Source organism: Alosa pseudoharengus, unplaced genomic scaffold (genome assembly GCF_046254945.1).
Source record: "Alosa pseudoharengus isolate Yale_2024_CS ecotype anadromous, Long Island Sound unplaced genomic scaffold, YU_APseudo_1.1 YU_APseudo_1.1_scf_15, whole genome shotgun sequence".
Lineage (NCBI taxonomy): Eukaryota > Metazoa > Chordata > Actinopteri > Clupeiformes > Clupeidae > Alosa > Alosa pseudoharengus.
This window is the reverse complement of record NW_027468620.1, coordinates 3523030-3546307: the sequence shown is the minus strand read 5'-3', so window position 1 is coordinate 3546307 and position 23278 is coordinate 3523030. Positions and strand designations below refer to the sequence as shown.

The window sequence follows — 23278 nt, the reverse complement described above, 5'->3', positions numbered from 1 at the left end:
TATTATTGCACAGTTAGACCACACTTACAGATAATATTCTTGGGGTGAATGCATTTTTTTACTGCTTTTTCTTTTTAATTTATGTACACCATTTTAAGTACACCCAATGATACACCCCGTTAAACAATGTTAATTTACTTTGGCTGTGTTGTCGCATTTAGTTTCTTTGTATAGGCTTGCTCCCACCTTATGGATCATTCCGTGTCAAATCCAGAAAAATGAAAATGTCACACCGTCTCAGATTTTGCGCAAGATTTGTGTTGTTTAGGTTTCCAAACGAAGACCTATAAAATATTTTTGTTTTCATACTTTACTTAAAAAAATTAAATAAATCATTTTACACTAACAAATGCCTTATCATGAAGACTTATATTACCTGCTTTTTGCACTTTTTTAAAATCTAGGGGCTGCTAAAAAATCAGTGAGCAAACTGTACAAACTTTGAATGATTTGGTCATATTGAGAACATAACATATTTGTCTTCCATTCTGTAAAGTTTGGGCTGACTATGGATAATCATTTTCATGAAATTATTGTCCAAACATTGCTTCCCAGATTGTAAAACTGAAGTTGTATCAAGGACTGAAATAGAAAAAACTGATATAGACAAGGTTTGAACAAAACATGAGACGGTGCAGCAATGACCTTATCTGATTTGGCACAGAATGACCCTGACTCCTTTCACACAATGTTCATTAACTTAAAGGAGAAATCCTGCCGATTTTTACCTGAATCTTGATTGATAGAAGTCACCGAGTACTGTCGATAAGGAAAAAAACAACAAAAATCGGTGCTAGCAAACTGGAGTAGCTGCAGCTAATGGCCAGAGCTCCCAGTTAGCTACAATGGCAGTTTTGGGGGCATGTTTTAAAGAGTTCCTTTTTTTTTACACAAAATGCAATTTAAAATTTCTGTGCAACGTGAACAGGGCCCTTACGTGACCACAAGATGCGTTTTCATCTCATACATAGTGAAGAAACCGTTTAAAGAGGTAGGTCACAGTACAAACTTTGAATTTAAATGGTTTCTTCGCAATGTATGAGTTGAAAATGCATCTTGTCACGTAAGGGCTCTGTTCATGTTGCACAGAAATTTTAATTGCATTTTATGTCTATTAAGAGGCACGACAGCACTCTTTAGAACATGGCCCCAAAACTGGCCTTATAGCTAACTGGGAGCTCTGGCCATTAGCTGCAGCAACTCCATTTTGCTACCACCAGTGTTGGTAGTTTTTTTCCTCATCGACCGTACTCTGTGACATCTCTCGATCAAGATTCAGGTAAAAATCGGCCGATTTCTCATTTAAGCTAAACAATATTACCAAACCTTCAGTAGATGTACTTTGTTTAAGCAGGTATTGTTGGAGAAGCTGATGAGAATGGAGAAGATCATTACCTCTGGACTTATAAGAAACTGGAAATTGGATTCAATGGTGACAGGATTGTTGATGTTAACTTGACCAGTGAGGGGAAAGTTAAGCTGGTGCCTAACACAAGGATTGCTATGTCATACTCTGTGAGTAAAATACCAGTGTCCATGATAACATATACTCAGTTGAGAACATTCAACTTTATTGTCATTGTGCAGAGTACAAGTACAAAGCCAACGAAATGCAGTTTGCATCTAACCAGAAGTACAAAAAAGCAGAAAAGTGCAATGTGATATACAAAGTATAGATAGGTAGTGCATAGGCAGAACAAGAAATATAGTGCAGTGTAGACAGTAGTATACAGTTGGTTTACAGAAGGTGGTTTAGAGTAATATAAATTAGATATAAATATGTGCAGTGTATTAGCAGTTAGTTTATGAGATCTGAACAATGATTGAACAACATGTACAGATATGTGCAATGTAGTAGCAGTAATTTTAGTCCGCCTCCTTGTTGTCCCTGTCAAGGTTAAGGATGTTTTTGAACAGTAGATGGCATGTTGAGCCATTTTTAAACCTATAAAAAAGCAATTTGAATTAAATATGTACATTTGTAAGTATTTGCCAATGTTGATGTTTCATCACACTACAATGTCTTAATTTACTGCTCAAAACCCATTTGTATGTGCAATGCCTCGTTAACGCTGTCACTGCTTTTGCTCTAGGTAAAATGGAAGAAGTCTGATGTCAAATTTGAGGACCGATTCGATAAATACCTTGACCCATCCTTTTTTCAACATAGAGTAAGTGAATTATTTTACATTCCTGGGAACACCATTCATATCCTTAAAATATACTATGTAATGGTGTTGTCTGAGTACTTTTATGCATTCTAGTCTTAGTTTTTTTAATTTTATTATTTTTAAGCCCCTGGGGCCGCTTGCACCAACAGGGCTCACGCCTGGTCTTAATCTACGCCGGTCTTAACCAGGGCTTTGAACCGATTTTATTTTTTCCAATCGGTTCGTTCCGAACAGAAACGGAATTATAACGTTTCCGGTTATGAGTTCCACCAATAAATTGACGTTCCCGAACCGGTTAGAACAAAAAATACTGTTCCTGGAACGGTTAATTTCGTTCCTGTCAGCTGTTTAATGCTATACAATTATGTCACATCTTTCTCATCCAGCTTAAACCAAATGTAATAATGTTACAACCATTATTACATAATTATTAAATAGGCCTACAATTATTTCAAATGTGTAGTTTATTGTTAAAAGAGAACATTTCCACACAAACTAACGACATTATTAAGACACGTGGTTATGCCACTCGGGCAACAACAAATTCCAACTGTCGGGGGGGGAAAGGCCATCCAGTAGCCTAGGCCTAATGTTCGCTAGTCCATCATCAACGTGGAGTCGACAAATATAGCTATTGTATAGACCGGTTTCAGGTCCCTAACAACCGTAGTCAAGAACGAACTCGGAGGACAAGCACTAGTTGTTTACACTGACAGCGCATAGAAAACAAGCTGGCTGAACTTGATATAAGATGAAGAATAAAAACATATTGCCGAAATATTTCGGTGTAGCCGAGTCTGGATTGTTTTCATCTAGAGGTGTAGCGGATTTACCTATGAAAAAGCAACGGATTTTACGGAAGGTAGGCTAAACATGTGGCCAGTCACTGTAAAGTTAGGTTAGGCTTAAGCTAATGTTAACGTTAGGGCTTCGACTGCAGAAACAATTAGTTTAGATTTAGTGAGAACATTACCTACTCAAAGGGTACATAATGACAGGGGTGGACAATCATTTCCCCCTGAGGTCAAAGGATAATTTCTTTGATAAAGTAGCCTATGCTGGCCACACATTGAACGATTGACTGAAATAACGTTACAATGCACAAAAGGCATTGTGCTGGATGTTAACTGACAGGACAGGAGCCTATGACGGATTAGCTATAAGCTAGGCTACCTTATAGTAGGCCTATGCAATAACGTTACTTGCAAGCCCATGTCTTCTTTTCTAAAACTAACAACTCAAATGGAGTGTCAACTTTAATTTTAGGGTACCCTGCATATTGTCATTTGCGTGAAATGTAGGCTAACGTTAGCCTCCATTCTCATGGATCATAAGTCTCTCATTAAAATGATATGCTGAGGAATATGATAAAAAAAAAAACACTTTGTTAACGTCACTACCCTATGTTATTTAGCCTACATGACTTGAGTGTTTCCTCTTGAGCATGAAGATAACATTTGTGGCATAACTTCGTAGCTTCATATTGATAATGCATGCTTCGAATCCAAATGTCTAGCACCTAGGCCTGCCTACTTTATTGGCGTTTTACATTTTTTTAGCTTTGAACGGACACATCACAAAAAATGAAATGTCTCCTGTACCACACAGGGGAATTTCCGCTTTTCTCTGCCAAAAGTTAACAATTTTCAACCTCCTTGCGTCTTTCTCTCAATGTATTGCTATGCGCCTCTGGGTTTGCTTGTCCTTCGAGTTCGTCCTTAACGACGGTTGTTAGGGACCTGAAACCGGTCTATAGTGTTTGGAATGAGCGTTTTGATTAACGATGGATCGTAATTTACCTCTTATTTAAGATGTGGAGTGGAGACTTTGTAATCCACCGCTCTCTCAAAGTCAGCTTTATTGTCAATTTCTTCACATGTTCCAGACATACAAAGAGATCGAAATTACGTTTCTCACTATCCCACGGTGGAGACAAGACATATTTTACCAATTTTAAGTCCACAGACAAACATAACATTCAAGTAAACAAAAAAGTAAGTAAATAAGTAAATAAGAGGGCACATATAATGAAAAAATAAGAGCAGCAAAATTTGGTTGAAATTGTGCATAGACAGTCAATAAAATAAAATACTAGTGCAAAGTCAGGCCAATATTCAGTCGGCGAATGTCTGATGTGATGTCACACAGGAAGTGAACCTCAGCCGTCATGGTAACGTGTGCAGGAAAATAATTACTTTTTTTTTTTAGTTAAAGGTGCGATTTGTAGGATTGTTACCGAACGTTCTGTAGGCCAAAATCAAAACACTGGTGAACGTTCTCAAGACTACCAGACGCGAGCCTCTTCTGGGTTGCCAGATGTAATGAAGACTTAGCTAACGTTAGTTGACCTGCAGCTGCTTTAACGTTTCTCCAACCATGACCCAGCTACACATTACGGAAACAGTGAAAACAAAACATACCTCTCTAACCAACGTAACATATTTAGCTGAAGTTAGCGATGCAGATGAAGTTTAGCCTAGGCTACCTGTTGTGGAGAAATATGGCCTGCTCTGCGTCAGATTTGATATTCTTCGTTTGACGAAGACGTCACCATCTCAGGAAGCTCCTCCGATGTCCACTTAATTTGTTTCTTGTTTTAATTTGGGAAATTTGCCTGCCTCTCGTAGGCGTTCATGACTGCAACTGACAGCTGTTGACAGTTGGCCTTTGCTAATTTGGCAAACCAAATAGGAGGATGCGCTAGCCCATTATTAATACGCTATTCTAGAATTAATCGTTCAAAACATAAACGAAAATTCCAAGAGATTCCACCCTGTAACTCATTTTTTTTCATGGGTTTTACGGGGTTTTACGGGTTAGAGTAATGTTGTCAAATAAGCCATTAGGCCTACTTCAATTCATCGTGTTTCCTTACTCTCTGACAACATATGGTGATCATTTTTGGAATGGTTACAGTTTATTTTCCATTATTTCCTACATACTGGACCTTTAATTAGGCAACGAAAACTTTGAGGAACGAAATAAAACCGGTATTAACCGGTTACCATTATTTTAAATAAGTATTCCTGTTCCAGAACATAAAAAATAATAACGTTTCCGGTTTCGTTTCTGTTCCATGTAAAATACAAAAAGTTCCCGGTTTTCGTTTTCGTTCCTTGAACCGGTTCAAAGCCCTGGTCTTAACTCAGTGTTCTAAGTCCAACCTGATAGATAAACCAGTTGCAAGAACACGAGATCTGAGATCTGTGAAAAATCGCCGGATTTCTCCTTTAGTGCTACCATCACAGTGGTGTGATCAGAATTAGGATTCAATATGAAATTGATTTTTTTTTATATTTCTGAAATATTGCTGAATATGCGGTCTTCTAAGGCTGACTGAGTTCAACAGGTAGCTGAAGTTAATGTTAAAGTTGACCGGTATTTAGCAGGTGCTTTTATCCAAAGCGACAGAGACTTGCAACGGCGTGTTTGGGAATGGAATATTGTCATCAGTTGTCAGGCGGTAACGTTACCACTGTTGATGCACCTGTCCTCTTTGACTATTAGAAAATCTGGTTGGATTGAAAGGAAGAATACTAGTAAATGACAAATCTTAATTAGAGTAATTCATTATTTGTTTATAGTCATAAGTGTACTTAAATGATAATTAGCTGAGTGGGCTCAATTGCATGATGCATTCTTATGTCTTTCCAAGGAGCCTGGAAGCACCTATACTATATTCGGGTCTACATGCCCATGGGTTCGAGTCTGATCTGTGTCATTTCCTGATCCCACCCCATCTCTCTCCCACTTGCTTCCTGTCACTCTCTTCACTATCCTATCAGATTTAATGCGGAAAAAAGCTAAACAATATTTTAAAAAGATAGTAAATAAATTATATCAATATTTGGCACCAGTGTGTCGATAATAAGGGTGTCACGATTTCGGTCTTGAAAAGTTGAAAATTGATCGAAGATACATCTCAAGCTCGAATTTCGACGTCAAAGGTAGAATCAGAGACTTTCTAAGGAGGAGACACAACACTCACAAACTAACTCTATGCATTTCTATGGAGGATCTTTTAACACCAATATGGCATTTGTCTACACATATCCCGCCCCTTCCGCGGCAAAAAAGTTGACGTGAATATATTGTGCCAATCATGTGGTGTGTTGTGAATACATCGTGCCAATCATGCTGTGATCTCGTGTGTCGTGAAGCCTTAGGCATGCGCATTTCTGCAGAGATAGATGCCCGATAAGTGCCCAAAAAGCGTTGCCTAAAAAAGAACTTTGGTAGAATCGACGATGTAGCCACACCCCAAATATCAAGTCCAGCATGCATGCCAAGAGGCAAAAACACCCACACACAGTGGCGCGTCGACATTATTTCCTCTAACTAGAAGCAGCAGCCAGTTAAAAAAAAAAACACAAATGGAACTCAAAGCCTCTCCTGCTACTCTGAAATCACGGTATAGAAGTATTTTGTAGTTCATTGACGTTAGTTAACACTAACTTACTCAATAAGTTTTAGTTACAGTCCAAAATTACTTTGAAGCATAAAATGCACATTGATAAGTGCAGCATTCTATGAACACTCACCTTTTGTCTCTTTGGAGTGTACTGAAACAATCAAATTATGTTGTTTCACTTCACGTCTATGTTTAATGTGTTCTATGTATAAAAGTCCCCCAAAACAGAACTGAAAATAAGGCAAATAAGTAAACAACATAAGAAATGCATTAATAATAATAATAAATCGAATCGTGACTTCAAAATTGAAAATTATATCAAATTGAGGATTTGGATAATCGTGACACCCCTAATCGATAACGAAAGATGTTATACAATAATTGCTTTATCTATATTTTGTTCCACCCTTACTAATCTCCAGTGTATCTGTTTGTTTTGTAATAGATTCACTGGTTTTCAATATTCAACTCCTTCATGATGGTCATTTTCCTGGTTGGTTTGGTGTCTATGATTTTGATGAGGACGCTAAGGAAAGACTATGCAAGATACAGTAAAGAAGAAGAGATGGATGACATGGTAAGCCATTTTTCACCCTCTTGGGAACCTGGGCTCTCATTTATACAATTCACAAAAAGGTAGCATAAACTGGAGTGAAATATGTATGTATTTTTCACTGCAAGCGTCAGTGTTCTGTATATCTAGCCAGCAAATACATAGCACCTCAAAATCATCTACCATCAAGCCAAGTATTCTGGTAATGCATTTTGGGTAATGGTAGTTGTAATACTGAACTCATTTCCTCATCAAAATAATCAATCTGTAACAAATTCCATCTAATTGCTTTCAATTTAATCACTTTTCAGGAGGAATGAAACATTGTTTCAATGAGCTTTAAGGGTATCTAGAAAATTGTCCACATATGAATTAGAGGTCGACCGATATAGTTTTTTTCTATGGCCCATGCAGATATTTCCCCCTCTATTTGCAGGATAAAATGTAACACTAATTAGATTAAACTTTACTGTCATTGTGCAGAGTACAAGTACAGAGACAACAAAATGCAGTTTGCGTCTAACCAGAAGTACAAAAAGGCAGAAAGGTGCAATGTGACACAGTATCCAGACAGGTGGTGCAGTATAAGACATATAGTCAGGGCTCGAAATTAGCACCCGCTAAGCACCAATGGTGAGTATATTTTTGTATTGGCGGCTGAATTATGGCAGGTACTGCGCCACTTTTATTTGCAGGATAAGACGTATAGTCAGGGCAAAAAATACTCACCATTTTTTTTTTATTTAGCGATGATTTCTGCGCTCCAAATCTGTGGCACGAACTAATCTGACCTGAGTTTGCACGTTAGCCTGTGTGTGCACTCATGACGATTCACAACTTTTTACTGCAATGAACAAAGTAAAGGCAAAAACATGTTTCTTTGTCGAACAAATTGGGATGCAATGTGAGCCTTGAATTGGATACCATGCAGGGATTTGCTAGGATCTCAAAACCGGACTATGAATATGCTTTGCCATAGAGAAACACTCGAAAATGTGGGGTAGGTGGAGCTATATGAAGTTATTATTTTGCGCACCATATCTATCCGATCATGGCTTCGCGAGTAATTCAAACGAGAGTAATGGGTGCGCACTGCTAGGTTGAGCTAAATGAAGTTATTCTTTTGCTATCACTTCGTCTGTTTTTATAATTTGATCCCATTGACTCAGAAGGATGTGCTTGGTTTCAATGGATAGCTCTGTGTCTCTTTCATCTGACATGCGTGACATATCTATGCGATCATGAGTTTGCGAATAATTCAAACGAGAGTAATGGGTGCACAGATGAATGTAAAGCATTATAGATTGTAAATATGATTCAATTTGATTTAATTTCAGGATTTAATTTTTTTTAAGTTTGCATACTTGATCGTACCGACAAGTGCCTAGTCTCGTTGGAAAGCCCCACTTCTGCTCTGTCACGCAATAAAGGTCTCGCTGCGAGCAATTTAACAGAAAATAATGGGTGTGTGTCTGACATATAAAGTCATATAGTTGACATATCATATTGACTTTAATCTCGACATCTCATCTTGACATGTCCATCAGAACTAGTTTGGAGAGCGACCTCTCCAAAGGGTAGGCTACAACCAGGACGATTGAAAAGGAGGACGAACGAAACATCCCAGTTTTCTTTGAGTGCAATAACGATAGACCGACATCATTTAGAAAAAACATAGAACATATGAACCTCCGTTGCTCAGCCAAATACTTTCCTGTTGCGTCCTTTTATCACGGAGTTACAGTCGATAAATTCGATCGTCAAAAGTTAACTTCAATATAGCCGCAAGCGGCAATGGCGGGCCCGAGCACCTGCGGGCCGCAACCCGTGACATTTGTGAATCCAACAAAGCACCGACGTGGTGGATTTGTAAAATGTACATATTTGATGTGTGTGCTATTTGTTTTTGCATGTTATTTTCTGGCATATTTACTTGCTTGGCCAGGTGGGGGCGCAATGCAAGGCAGGCTCATTGTGTGTCATCATAATCATAATATAAATTAACCTGAGAAGTTTCAGACCATTCATTCAATGCACTGTGATTTGTGACACATTTCCTGTTTATGTGGTGAGATATTAAAATCATATCAAATATATTACAACATTCAAAAATCCCTTCACAATTTAACATCAGCGACATCTTGGCATAATGTTTGCCAAATTTCAAATGAATCTGACAAACCATCTAGGAGGAGTTCTGTAATGTTCAAATTGATCATGTGACATCAGTATAATTGTCATTCTTTCTGTTGCCAGTTGGTGGCGCTATGCCAAACATGCATTATGGGCATGTGAATATTATCATTAACATGGTCTTAAATGACCTGTGAAATGTAAAACATTTCAAGCCATGCATGGTGAATTATGACACATTTATTGTTTATGTGGAAGGGTATTAAAATTAATAATTTCGCCATTGCGTCAAATTACAACATATCAAAAAAAAGCTTCACAATTCATAATCAGGAATATCTCAGCGTCATGTATACCAACTTTGACATGAATCGGATCAACCGTCTAGGAGGAGTACGTTAAAATTGATCATGTCCACAACGCACAAAATCTCAATTACCTCACTTCCTGTGGGCGTGGCTAATGGCATGTTAATACAAAAGTTGATTGTTTTTGGGAGTTACATACACCCACCAAATTTGGTGTGTGTATCTAAAACTATATGCCAACCACAAGTCACAGTGACATAAGGGGGCGCTATGGAGTTCCTGGGCAACGCCCGGTGCCAAGGCTTTTCCCCTGTGTATTCACGGTACCTCTTGATGCGTGTGCCAAATTTCATGTGTTTTCAGCGGTGGGAAGCACCTCTTTTGGCATCACAATTCTTCACATTTTAGTCCGCACAAAATCCCAAATACCTCACTTCCTGTTGGGCGTGGCTAATGCATTGTACATACAAAAGTTGTTCATCTTGGGGAGATACACACACTTGCCAAATTTGGTGTGTCTCGCTGAAAGTATGTGCCAACCACTGCATCAATCACCTAAGGGGGCGCTACTGAGTCCCTGGGCCACGCCCGGGGCCAAGCCTTTATGCCTGTGTAGCCATTGTAATACCAGATGTGTGTGCCAAATTCCAAGACTTTTCATCCATGCTAACCACCTCAAAAATAGCAAAAAGGTGAACTAATAATAATAATAATAATAATAATAATAAATATAGCCGCAAGCGGCAATGGCGGGCCCGAGCACCTGCGGGCCGCAACCCGTGACATGTCGGAATCCAACAAAGCACCGACGTGGTGCGTTTGTGAAATGTACATATTTCATGCGTGTGCTATTTGTTTTTGTATTTTATTTTCTGCCACATGTACTTGCTTGGCCAGGTGGGGGCGCAAGGTACGGCAGGCCCATTGGGTGTCATCATAATCATAATATATATTAACCTGAGAAATTTCAGACCATTCATTTTAAGCAAAGAACATTTCTGATACACTTTTTGGTTGGCCAGATGGTGGCGCTATGTTAGGCATGAAAATTACACATGTGAATATCATCACAATAATGATATCCATTTTTTTTGTAAACGTTCAGATCAATCACTTAAGGCATTTTCCATTTCTGGCACATTTCCTGCTTGACCAGGTGGTGGCGCTATGCCAGGCAGGCCCATTGGGTGTCTGGATATCATTATAATCATAATATCTATTAACCTGAGAAGTTTCAGACCATTTATTCAAAGCATAGAGCATTTCTGGCACATTTCCTGCTTGGCCAGATGGAGGCGCTATGCTAGGCCTTTGAATTACGCATGTGAATATCATCACAATAATGATATCCAATATTTTATGAAGTTTCAGATCAATCACTTAACCCAGTACACTACGGGTGACCCGTATTCGGGAAAATACAGTGCCCCCCACCTCCCCCCAACAACCCCCATGCATTTTTTTGCACCTTATCATGAACTACCATAGTCATGCTATATACCATTTTAAAGCTGAGAAACTCAAGAATCGATATATGTAAAGCTTTCCATGAATTAACATATATTTCGTGTGTAAAATATAAGTTTATCCCGATATATAACATATCAGAATACCCCCCTCCACCACCCCCCAAAGTTGCTGCGTTCATACTTTGTCACTTGTCTGTATGGCCGTACCAATAAGTTAGCCCAGCATGCTTGGTCTTGAAATTTTCGTAAGAATCCATAGATGTAAAATATCTACATTGTTTTATTGCCAATATATTGAGTAGTTGTACACGCCAGTACAAACAAAACAGATACATACGAAAAGAAGCGAAGTAAAATCTTAGTTTTCGCGGAAATCCAGATATTTCGGTTCTACTTCCATTATTGTCGCTGGATTCACGGTACTCCGCGTGTTCACGAGGCTCTTCTGATTCCATCGATACCCATTACATGTCTGTAGGACCAATGAGAGTCGAGATAGATGCCATCAAAGCCAATGAGTCACGTAAGCGATGAATCTGACAACCAGTCTTTGAATGGCCATAGCGCTGTGTCTGAGTGAGCCAATGAGATGGGACCTAGATGTCCGTGTAGCCAATGAGCAGAGCTTTCTTTAGACATGTGACACATCGTCACATTCTACTTCCCTGTCGGCTAAACTCAAGGCGCATAGCCCATGCGTAACCAGATTCCGAAGCAGTGGTTTGGAAGTTTGTTACTAAACAAGCAAGAGACATGTTTTTGAAGGTTTTTGTTCGTAAAACATGCCAAAGAGACAAAAAAAGACGAAACATGTCGAAGAACCCGAGGACATTGAAGATCTGGAGGACATCGATGAAGGAGAAGAAAGCAATTTCTCGGAATGCGACTCCGAGGAGGAGCAGAACTTTTTAGCTGGGAAGGACCCTGATTTTGAGCTGTGAGTAGACTACTTATATCCATATACAGTTACAGATACAGTTTAGTTTGTTTTTGTAATGTTTAGTGCATAGTTTTTCATTTAGCTTTGTTTCATAGTGTGAACAGTGTTCTGGTACCTGGGGGGGAGGGGAGTTAGGTGAGAATGCAGTGTGTGTTTGTGTGTGTGTGTGTGTGTGTGTGTGTGTGTGTAAAAGAGAGAGCAGGGGGAGGTGTGACCTGAGTACACACATTTATATCATTTGTATAAGTTGTTGGGAAGGGTTTTCATATACTTTAGTGGGTCTGAGCCTAACTTCCACCTGTACAATTGTTTCAGTGACAGTGATGAAGACTGGGCCCCGCCAAGCAAAAAAACAAGAGCTGAGGATCCTGTGTCTGAGGAAGAGGAGCCGGTGGCCGAGACTATTTCAGTTGTTCATAACACGTTCCATTTTGTTGACCGTGGTTGCCAACATAAATACATTTCTATTGCATTGAATGTGAATCATTTGATGTTTCGTTTGCCAGGGTATTGTTATTTTTTACCTTTGTTTCATTTTATAATACAAATGTTCACTGCATTACCTTGTTTGTCCTTTTTTCATGGAAATCTCAAAGGCGTAGGAGCAAAAGTAAGAGTTTCAGGTCAGATAATGCTTCTCTGGACTCATGGCACAGCCACTGCAAAGCACTCATGGTACAAGCAACATGACACAGAGAGTGTAACCTTTCATTTGACACCAAGATCATGGTTCTACATAAAGGGGTTCTTGTATAGGAAGAGTTTTAGTTTTGGGTAACCAAAGGTCCTTTTGGAGTCTCCAAATGGACACTTAGCAAAACGCATGTGTATGCCCACACAAATATGGGTCCCACACAGTCATACTTCATCCTATAAGGATCTACTTTGACATACAGATTCACAAGACCTGGTAGTGGGCCTCAGTGGTGTTTTCAAGAGAAAATAAGTGACCAAGAGGGCAGAATGTGGTCATTTCTAGAGATGTACATAACCGCCTATAAAAAAAACTATCATTCTACCCTTTGCCACTCTCTGATAGTTCATCACACAGTCAATCTATTGGTACCAAAAAATTCTACAAGGCCTTAGCTTTCCAAAGAGGTCAGGCACTTGATTGTAAGTCAAAGTATGTGGCAACAGGGCCATTTTAAGTAGGCGGTGTGCAATTTCGAGGAAAAACTCAAAATAGGGGTGTAAATGCTATGGGTTAAGGCATTTTCCATTTCTGGCACATTTCCTGCTTGGCCAGGTGGTGGCGCTATGCCAGGCAGGCCCATTGGGTGTCTGGATATCATCATGATCATGATATCTATTAATCTGAGAAGTTTAGACCATTCATTCAATGCACTGTGATTTATGACACATTTCCTGTTTATGTGGTGAGATATTAAAATCATATCAAATATATTAAAACATTCAAAAATCCATTCACAATTTAACATCAGCGACATCTTGGCATAATGTTTGCCAAATTTCAAATGAATCTGACAAACCGTCTAGGAGGAGTATGTTCAAATTGATCATTTGACATCAGTATAATTGTCATTCTTTCTGTTGCCAGTTGGTGGCGCTATGCCAAACATGCATTATGGGCATGTGAATATTATCATTAACATGGTCTTCAATGACCTTTGAAATTTAAAACATTTCAAGCCATGCATGGTGAATTATGACACATTTATTGTTTATGTGGAAGGGTATTAAAATTAATAATTTCGCCATTGCGTCAAATTACAACATATCAAAAACAAACTTCACAATTTATAATCAGGAACATCTCGGCATCATGTATACCAACTTTGACATGAATCGGATCAACCGTCTAGGACATACATGGGCAACATACGGCCCGCGGGCCACATCCGGCCCGTGGGCTTTCCCTGACCGGCCCGCGTAAGGTCTGTGAAAAAACAATAGTCAAGAGCCTAGCATAGAGATAATGCACGCAAATCAATATCGTTGCTTTTATTTTGAAAGCGACTGCTATTTGTACGCCCATAAATTTGTGCGTGGATGCATACGACGACGTAAACACCCCCACTGATGTGCTGGTGAATATAATTTATGCTTCTGCGTCGACACAATGCAGTTGCCTTTACGTCGGCGTAAACCTTTCAAAGTTTTGTGTCTCTTGTGTCTGCGTCGCTCACCACCGCAAAGGTTGTTAGAATGTCGAACTCCTACTGCTGCTCGTTGGCGATACATAGTGTTAATTTCAAAACGTTACTGGCAGAGACAGTTTACAATCGGATAACCCCGTCATTGTAACCAAAATATGTCTGAGTTTATTTGCAAAGCTTATGTTAGCGAACTAGTATGATGCTACTACCCACAGGTTGCTTGAAGCAGCCGGCTCAACACACAGGGCGAGTTGACCAATCACAGTTTTGTACATAAAGTTAAAGCAAAAACATAGCCTACATTTTCAAAATAGTTTTCTTTGTGCATGTTGATTAACTAATGACAGCCTACTTTTGTCTGCTCCACATTTTCAGTCTAATTCTGCAAAGAGTTAATTTAATGATGGCAATGATTTAATGATGAAATATTGCTGAGTGTTGATGAAATGGGAAATGGTGGCACAGGGTTATGGTTGTACTGACTCCTTCACATTTTCATAACCTAGCCTAATTATATATTGTAGTACTTTTTTATATCAGTCTTTGAAAACTGAAAAAAAAAAAATGTCAATGTCAAAACATCATTTTCGAGAATGAGGATTAAATAGCCTACTGGACATATATTAAATATTGCTGTTTTTCCTTTGTCTCCCTAAAATTTTCATCTGTTCTTACGAGTAGTAAACAAAACCATATGATTTACTTAATGTTATACAAGAACAGAATAGAATTGAACAGAATTGAGTTCAGACTTAAGTTCGGTATTTTGGGTCCGGCCCTCCTCAACAGTCCTAGTTCGTCATGTGGCCCCTTGGGGAAATGAGTTGCCCACCCCTGGTCTAGGAGGAGTACGTTAAAATTGATCATGTCCACAACGCAGAAAATCTCAATTACCTCACTTCCTGTGGGCGTGGCTAATGGCATGTTAATACAAAAGTTGTTTGTTTTTGGGAGTTACATACACCCACCAAATTTGGTGTGTGTATCTAAAACTATATGCCAACCACAAGTCACTGTGACGTAAGGGGGCGCTATGGAGTTCCTGGGCAACGCCCGGTGCCAAGCTTTTATCCCTGTCTATTCACTGTACCACTTGATGTGTTTGCTAAATTTCATGGGTTTTCGACCATGTTAACCACCTCAAAATATATGCCAACCACGGGATCAGTCACCTAAGGGGGCGCTAGCGAGTCTCTGGGCCACACCCGAGGTCAAGCTCTTGTACCTAACTGTGTTGCGTGACACCTGACGTGTGTGCCAAATTTCAAGAATTTTCGACCATGTTAACCACCTCAAAAACAGGAAAGCAAAAAAGTGGAATAACAATAATAATAATAATAATAATCCTTACAAAAACAATACGGCCTTGCGCCCTTCGGTGCTCGGGCCCTAATAATAATAATAATAATAATAATCCTTTCAAAAACAATAGGGCTTCGCACCTCTCGGTACGCAAGGCCGTCCCGGCCTCGCGCACCGTCGGTGCTCGGGCCCTAATAATAATCCTTACAAAAACAATAGGGCCCTGCGCCCTTCGGTGCTCGGGCCCTAATAATCCTTTCAAAAACAATAGGGCTTCGCACCTCTCGGTGCACAAGGCCGCCCCGGCCTCTCGCACCGTCGGTGCTCGGGCCCTAATAATAATCCTTACAAAAACAATAGGGCCTTGCGCCCTTCGGTGCTCGGGCCCTAATAATAATCCTTACAAAAACAATAGGGCTTTGCGCCCTTCGGTGCTCGGGCCCTAATAAGCTTAAATTAAAATATGAATTGAAATAATAGCTAAAATTCAGTATGACGTTTTGAAACAAAATAGATTCCTTGATAATAAATTGATAGAATAGTAGGTGACTGCTCATTTTTCAGTAGAAAGTCATTTGTCACAAACTCTTACGGTGTGTTTCCACACACCGAAATTTCGCGTCACTCTCATTAAGGTTGAATGGAGACGAAATTCGCCCTGGTTGGGCGAAATGAAAGCGAATCGCCGAGGCAGGCGAAACAAAGTTGGCCAAAGTTTAACTTTATTTAAATGAGGACCATTCGAGAACCAATCAGGTCCGCGTCTTTGTGTTTGGAGGCGGGAGTTACAAAAAAGTCTGACCAAGATGGCGGAGACTACCTGAGCTGTAACACGAAAATTTGTATGTGATTAAAATGTTTCTACACGAACATTGGCACTTGTATCAACACGAATTGTGGTTTATATGGCACACGAACTTAGTCAGAGCACATACACCACTAAATAGACCACTATATATGTTAGTTTAAGCACTCGATCTTTTTAGCTAGCTGACAGGCGAAATGCTAGTATTTTAGGACATTGGATTGCATTGTAAACCTAGCTAGACAGCTAGGCTACATGCTGCAACACAGGTATGAAATATATTATGTCTTATTGACCTTGTTGTTTCTATGAACATGAATTGTTGTTTATAGGCAACATCAACTTAGTCGAGGCATAAAGACCCCTGGATATCTTCATTAAGTACTTAAACGTTTGAACTAGCTGATTAGCCTAATTAGCTCGCTTGCCACCACTGGCTAGACACTGCAGTCAAAAGGTTAGCGGTTTCGCCGTCATGCCCCCGAGGCGAAATTTCGCTGGCCGAAAATCGCGAGGTGTTTCGCTGTGTGAAAACCCACCGTTATGAACAGTCTTTAGGGCAAGGACAGTCAGTCTTTACAGAGGATTTATACTGTATTTTTTTTTTTACTGTAAAGGCGACTGTGCTTGCCTAGTTAAAACATCTCACTGGTGCTCTTTCCTATCATTCAAATTCCAGCCATGCAGAAAAATGGAACAGTGTGCATGTTTGAGGAGTGCTGAAGAGTGCTATGGAGATTGCATTATTTGCAAAAAATGTAGACAAGATATCCTTTATAGTGCAACAAAAAGAAACATTCTCCAGTGCATCATCACTGCATATGATGCTGAAAGGGAAGTGGACCTAGGACAAATCCTCAGCTATGAACTGATTAATGTCCCTGTACTGTAGCTATTGCAGATAGCGATGGTTATTTGTGAAGTGGAAATAAGTCTATCCTCACTCAAGTGCTGTCTAGCAATGTGGAATGTCCAGTAGTGATTACTGCAAAAATTGCTCATTCAACACTGGTAATAAATGCTCAAGATCTAGCTATGTCTTTAGGACACCCATCTGACTACAGCACATTTAAGAAGTATGCAGGAAAGTGTGTAAGAAACTTTTGTATTGTTATTTGGTATTTGTTATGTGGTAGCAAATGATGTTAACTGTCAAATAAATAGACCTAATGTAGAAATGCACACAGCTATTGCAACAGATAATGGTGTAGGCCTATCTGATTAAGACCTGAGTAGTTGAAACATACTTATTAACCCATTTACTCCTAAAATGCCTGCTAAAAACACCTATAGAATCCTATGGCATTCTAGACTAAATAACCTTATTTCCTAAGGGTTTTCTGAAAACATACTAAAAATTGTCAACGTCTACCAAAATGTAATATCTAAGCCTCCTTAGCACCTAGAAACATGAAATAAAAAGCATGCTGCGCTACGCAGCATCCAGCGGGAGGGTCAATGTTGCGCTACGCAGCATCCAGCGGGAGGGTCAATGTTGCGTCATGCAGCATTCAGCGCGAATGGGTTAATACACTGGGAGCAAAGACTATCTTCACTTATTTCCCTTTGCAACTGTCAAAGAAATCCCAGAAACACGGGAAGGCCTAGGGTAGCCTACATCAGATGGCCTTAAGATTAGGCTCTTCTGCATAGCATTAAGTGATTTGCATGCAGTAATTTGAACACTGACCTTGATTTAGCCTACTTTGGCTATTTAATGGTAGTGCTGGGCGGTATGACCAAAAATGTATATCACGGTATTTTTCAAAATTCTTACGGTTTCACGGTATATGACGGTATTTTTTTTTTCATGCATAATCAGATGTTCACAGCATTTTCTACAGGTTGAGAGAGGAATTGCTGCAGTAGCCTACATTGACTAAGGATGGTCTATTTTACTGTCATGATGTAGAATAACTAAACACTAGTGGTAATGCAGTTTTGCATGGCCCTAGAAAATGATGCTGTTTACAAAGAGCCACTCATGATTCTAATGAAGAATCTAATCAGAATGCAAAGACAATTGCAGTCAAAATACAGAACTTTTACTGTGCAAATTTCACAAACATCTTGTATAAAACCAATACAAAAAGTAGTGCAAGTTGCAATAATTATACTTTATACATGCCTTTATTGTTATTGTGTGGTTTACATAGTGGTAGGCTAACGTTAACTTGATGTGGATGTCTTGTTAGCCTGCCATGAACTTCGGTTCGGTTCGCTAGGCAAAACATTAACAAAAAAGTTTGTTTTGGTGCACTGATGACAATCAGGATAATTTCTAACTAGCCAGCTAGTATTGCTCAGTTCATGTCTATAACATGCTTTACTTGCTACCTGGATAATTTCAGCGAATTCTTAAAGTGAGATGAACGATAAGATCATTAAACTTCACTGTGTTCGGTGGGTTGCTAACTAACGACATCACCTGCTAGCCAGCTAGTTACAGCTGTTGAACAATCTCGATAGAATTTTCGTGACGGTAAATCCCTTTCAATGCAGTATCCCTTAACGTTTTTCCTTAACTAAAACAATTTAAGGTATTCTGTGCAACACCCTTAAATAAACCCCTTACCTAAGGAGAAATTAAGCCTTAACCCTCTAACCGCCCATGTCGCAATATTGCGACAAGCGTCATTACTGAATAAAACAGACGATAGACGACAGACGAGTACAGTGTAAAATCTAATTTGTACTCTTGACCACTAGTTGGCAGACACCCAGAGCTTCGATTCAAGCTCAACCTTTTTTTTTCAAAGTTTTCAGGAAGCTCGCGAAAACACGCGAGAAACACACGAAGAAGACGTGCATTTTTTCCTCCATAACGCGGAAGCGATGCCGGCCTTAGTTTTGCTCAAATTGAAGGAGAAATACACCAAACGTTGAAAAAAAAATTCACGTGTGATGAAGTCTTGGATCTGTTATTCACCTATTCTGATTCTGAAGGAGAATATCTGCCTTTTGGAGAATATGATCGATCGTCTATTGACTGATAGTCACGGTGCGTCTGTGAATGGAGGTACGTCTTTGCGACAGTGTCCACTAAGCATACCATGCTTATTTCGACCCTTTGCCCAACATAGCTGGAGGTGCCAGTGGCAATAGTGATGATAGTGTCCGTAATGGACGTGGTATAGACAGCAGGGGTTGTAAAAATAGGGCTCTGAAGAACTACAGTCACCCGCGATATGGAACTGATTTGACCAGGCTACTTTATTGTATAGTAGCATAGGGTTTGTGATTATAGTAATAGTTTACTATTGTTGGTTTGCATGTGACTGTATTCCTGTTCATTTGTTATGTCGGTGAAATGACAAAAAAAGAAAGTATAACTGCTCAAATATGTTAAACATCTAGTATTTACTGAAATGTACATAATTCACGGTGGTTACCATCCAGTGACGTCATAATATGCAAATTAGATGAGTAAATTTACCCCCTTCATAAACTTCTGTTCATACTAAATGATTTTCACATTTACAGTAGGACTTTATCTCTGACCACTTGCAAGCCATGGCCTTTTGAAATTTTGATGTACAAATCCAATTTATTCTTTTTAAACCCTGGCGGCTAAAGGGTTAAGGGTCATACCTCTTCAGGGGAAAAACTTAAGGTGTTTTGTGTTTACCCTCACCATGCCTCGCGGTGGCACCATGCGTGCGTGTGAAAAAAGTCCCGTCTGAAACACTGTCGCGCGGCGCAGCGTTCCAAGCGTTGTGTAATCAAATACACCGGTATGGCGGTATGTTAAAAAATTCATATCATAACGATAATATACACCGGTATACGGTGTGAACCGTTATACCGCCCAGCACTATTTAATGGTAATTTATTGCCAAAACACCACACAATATAAATGAGCTATAACAATAAAGGACTTAATCACACACAAACTACTATTTTACTGACTACAAAAAATAATTAAGTAGGAAGTTTAGAAGTTTAAAACCCAGAATCGAACCAAAGTGCACCAAATTCAACACATGACTCAATACACTTGGAGGCCTGCATCCTTTCTTTTCCAGATATTTTGGATTTGGATATCGTTTCAGTATCGAGTATCAAGATATTTATGGCAGGTATTGTATCGAAGTCACCATTTTGGTATCATGACAACACTATGCCTGAGCCACTCTGTTTTCTAGATGTCGAGGATTGGAGGCATACCACCAACAAGTGATGCAGCCCAATGGCATATTAGAAGAGCACATTATCAAGCTCTAGTATGGAGGCAAGCACACATACTAAATCCAGTGTTACTAGAAGTAAAATGTTTTTTACTTGTCGGTTGTTGCTAACGGTAGATGCAGTTCTGCATTAGGCTTATTCCAGCTATCTAAGTTCATATGTACTGTAGGATATATTCTTAGTTGAAGGTTATCTGTGCAACTTGTTATTGTGATGAAATGCATTAAACACCACATGAGTGACTCACTATGTTAGCAATAAAAATATGGTTGTGTTTTGATTAGAATTTCGGAGTTTATTACATGTTAACTGTAATCATGTTCCCATTAAATACATTAATAAACTATAGTATGGGTTATTTAATGCTCAAACATGTATTTAGAGAACACTTTTATTTGGTTTTAGTGATTACGCAATTTAGGGAAAAATAAGCAAAAAAAATATTCAGAATCAGCACCCTCAAATTAGGTAAGAAAGGTGGTTTACCAACTTTTCCTCAAATTTGCCGTCAGAAGTTCTCTTCTGTGAAGCTGCTCTCCCACTATAATAATCCTTACAAAAACAATAGGGCCTTGCGCCCTTCGGTGCTCGGGCCCTTATTAGCGGTTTATTTCTTTATTTTATTATTAGAAAGTGTTTTTCATGTGTTTTCAAGATTCGACTTAATGCTTATTAGCCTAGACTACTAAGTGCTCTCCCCAATCCCCGACTTTCACATTGCATGTTTGTTTGTAATGGATGCAAAACAGGCTATTGCTGAATGTCTATGGAGGGACATATGAAGCTGCCGTCCCGACCAGGCAGCCCCATTGTATTCTACATGCACACATATCTATGTTTATACTATATTTTATGCAGGTGAGACATGGAAAAGCAGTTTTAGAAAAATGAGTTTTGCCATGTTAACCTATGGAGACTGATGGCCTGTGGGTCATGAAGGGCTCTTATTTGGATGTGCGGTGGCCTTACCCACGTAAGAACAGAGTGAAACTAGAAAACGCAATTCCAGGGAATTACCAGTGCATGAAAATGCAAAACATATGGTGTGAAATATATTGTTAAAACAGATGATGTGCTAATTGGCAACCAACATGATGAGGTTTAATATAGTTCAAATGACTGAACTAGGTAGATGAGGTTTAATATAGTTGGAATGACTGAACAGTTAAATAGGTGGATAGTTTATATAGTTAAATGATTTGCTTGGTAGATAAGGTTTAATATAGTTGGAATGATTTAACGGTTAAATAGGTGGATAATTTAAATGGTTAAATTATTTAGGTAGATAATTGATGATAACTGACAGTTGGAATGGCTCTAATGTTTGCTAGTAGTTATGCTAACTATGTTATCAAAGATAATAATGTTAACTAAGTTAGCTAATGTTTTCATTTTTAGTAGTTATGTTAACTATTCTAACTAACATGCTAATTATGCTAACCATGTTACTTAGCTAATCATTTTAGCAGTTTTGCTAAAAATGTTAACTAGCATGTTAACACCTTAGCATGCTAACTATGTTAACCACGTTACTTAGCTAACTTAGCTAATCATTTTTAGGAGTTATGCTAACTATGCTAACTAACATGTTAACATGTTAACTATGCTAACCATGTGACTTAGCTAACTTAGCTAATCATTTTTAGCAGTTTTGCTAAAATGTTAACTAGCATGCTAACATGTTAGCATGCTAATTATGCTAACCATGTGACTTAGCTAATCATTTTTAGCAGTTTTGTTAAAAATGTTAACTAGCATATTAGCATGCTAACTATGGTAACCATGTTAATTAGCTACAGTGGGTAGGAGTCATAGTTGATGACAAGTAACAGTTACAATGGCTGAACAGTTAAAAAGTTCAGTAGTTTAAAGGGTTAAATTGTTTAACAGTGAAATATTGTAGTGAGGACTTTTTTATTATTATTAACTATTTTGAAACAGTTTTTGGCAGAGGAACAGGATGTGTAGTCTTAATAGGGCCAGTTTGTATGCTTAAAGCCTGAGACTGGCAGTTGATGCAGGTGGCCTGGCCACCTGCCACAAGATTCTAATTGCTGTGATGTCATAAAGCCCCAATGTTAAGTCAATGGGAAAATTTTGAGTAGTTTTTAATTAATAGTTGTGAATGTAGAGACACAGAGAGAGTTGGTCTAGTTCAGTAGAAAGCAGTTGATACAGGTGCAATCAGTTGAACTGATTCTTTGATGGGGCCTAGATGAGCAGCTGGAAGATGATACAGGTGCAAATCAAGTTAATTAGTCCATTGTGATGTCATCAGCCCATGTTAAGTCTATGGGGAAATTTTGAGTAGTTTTTAATTAATAGTTTAAAAAGTATAAAAGTTACAAAGATGAAAAATACAAAGCCGGCCCCAGCTGTGGCGCAACTGGCTGGGGCACCTGCACCGTACGCCGGCGACCCGGGTTCGATTCCCGCCCCGTGGTCCTTTCCGGATCCCACCCCGATTCTCTCTCCCACTCACTTCCTGTCATTCTCCACTATCCTGTCACATTAAAGGCATAAAAGCCCCAAAAAAATATACAAAAAAAAAAAAAATACAAAGCCCACATGTCCTAAGTAAGACCTACGCAACGCAGTTTGAATGAAGTTTCTACGTTAAACGGTTGAAGCTGCATTAACTGCGTTAGAAGAAGAAGAATAAGATTAAGAAGAAGAAGAAAAAGCCTTGGAAGAACAGTACAGTGCATTTTCATGCACTGTAATAAGAAGAAGCAGCCTAGGAAGAACAGTACAGTGCATTTTCATGCACTGTAATAACATTTTGTACTATAGAAACAGTATCATTGGAAATAACATTGTGTACTATAGAAACATTATATCATTGGAAACATGTATTATTCTAGCTATATAAATGGCA

At 39.0% G+C, this 23278-nt stretch overlaps 1 protein-coding gene across 1 annotated transcript in view; it reads left to right on the top strand.

Annotated features, from left to right (window-relative positions):
• The window catches only part of tm9sf3 (transmembrane 9 superfamily member 3), a 64363-nt gene that overhangs the window by 16919 nt on the left and 24166 nt on the right, over positions 1-23278 (top strand). Inside the window, exons 4-6 of the mRNA XM_076285273.1 lie at positions 1355-1515; positions 2094-2171; positions 7028-7159. Of these exons, the coding sequence (XP_076141388.1) occupies positions 1355-1515; positions 2094-2171; positions 7028-7159 (371 nt within the window). The remainder of the gene's footprint in view (positions 1-1354; positions 1516-2093; positions 2172-7027; positions 7160-23278) is intronic.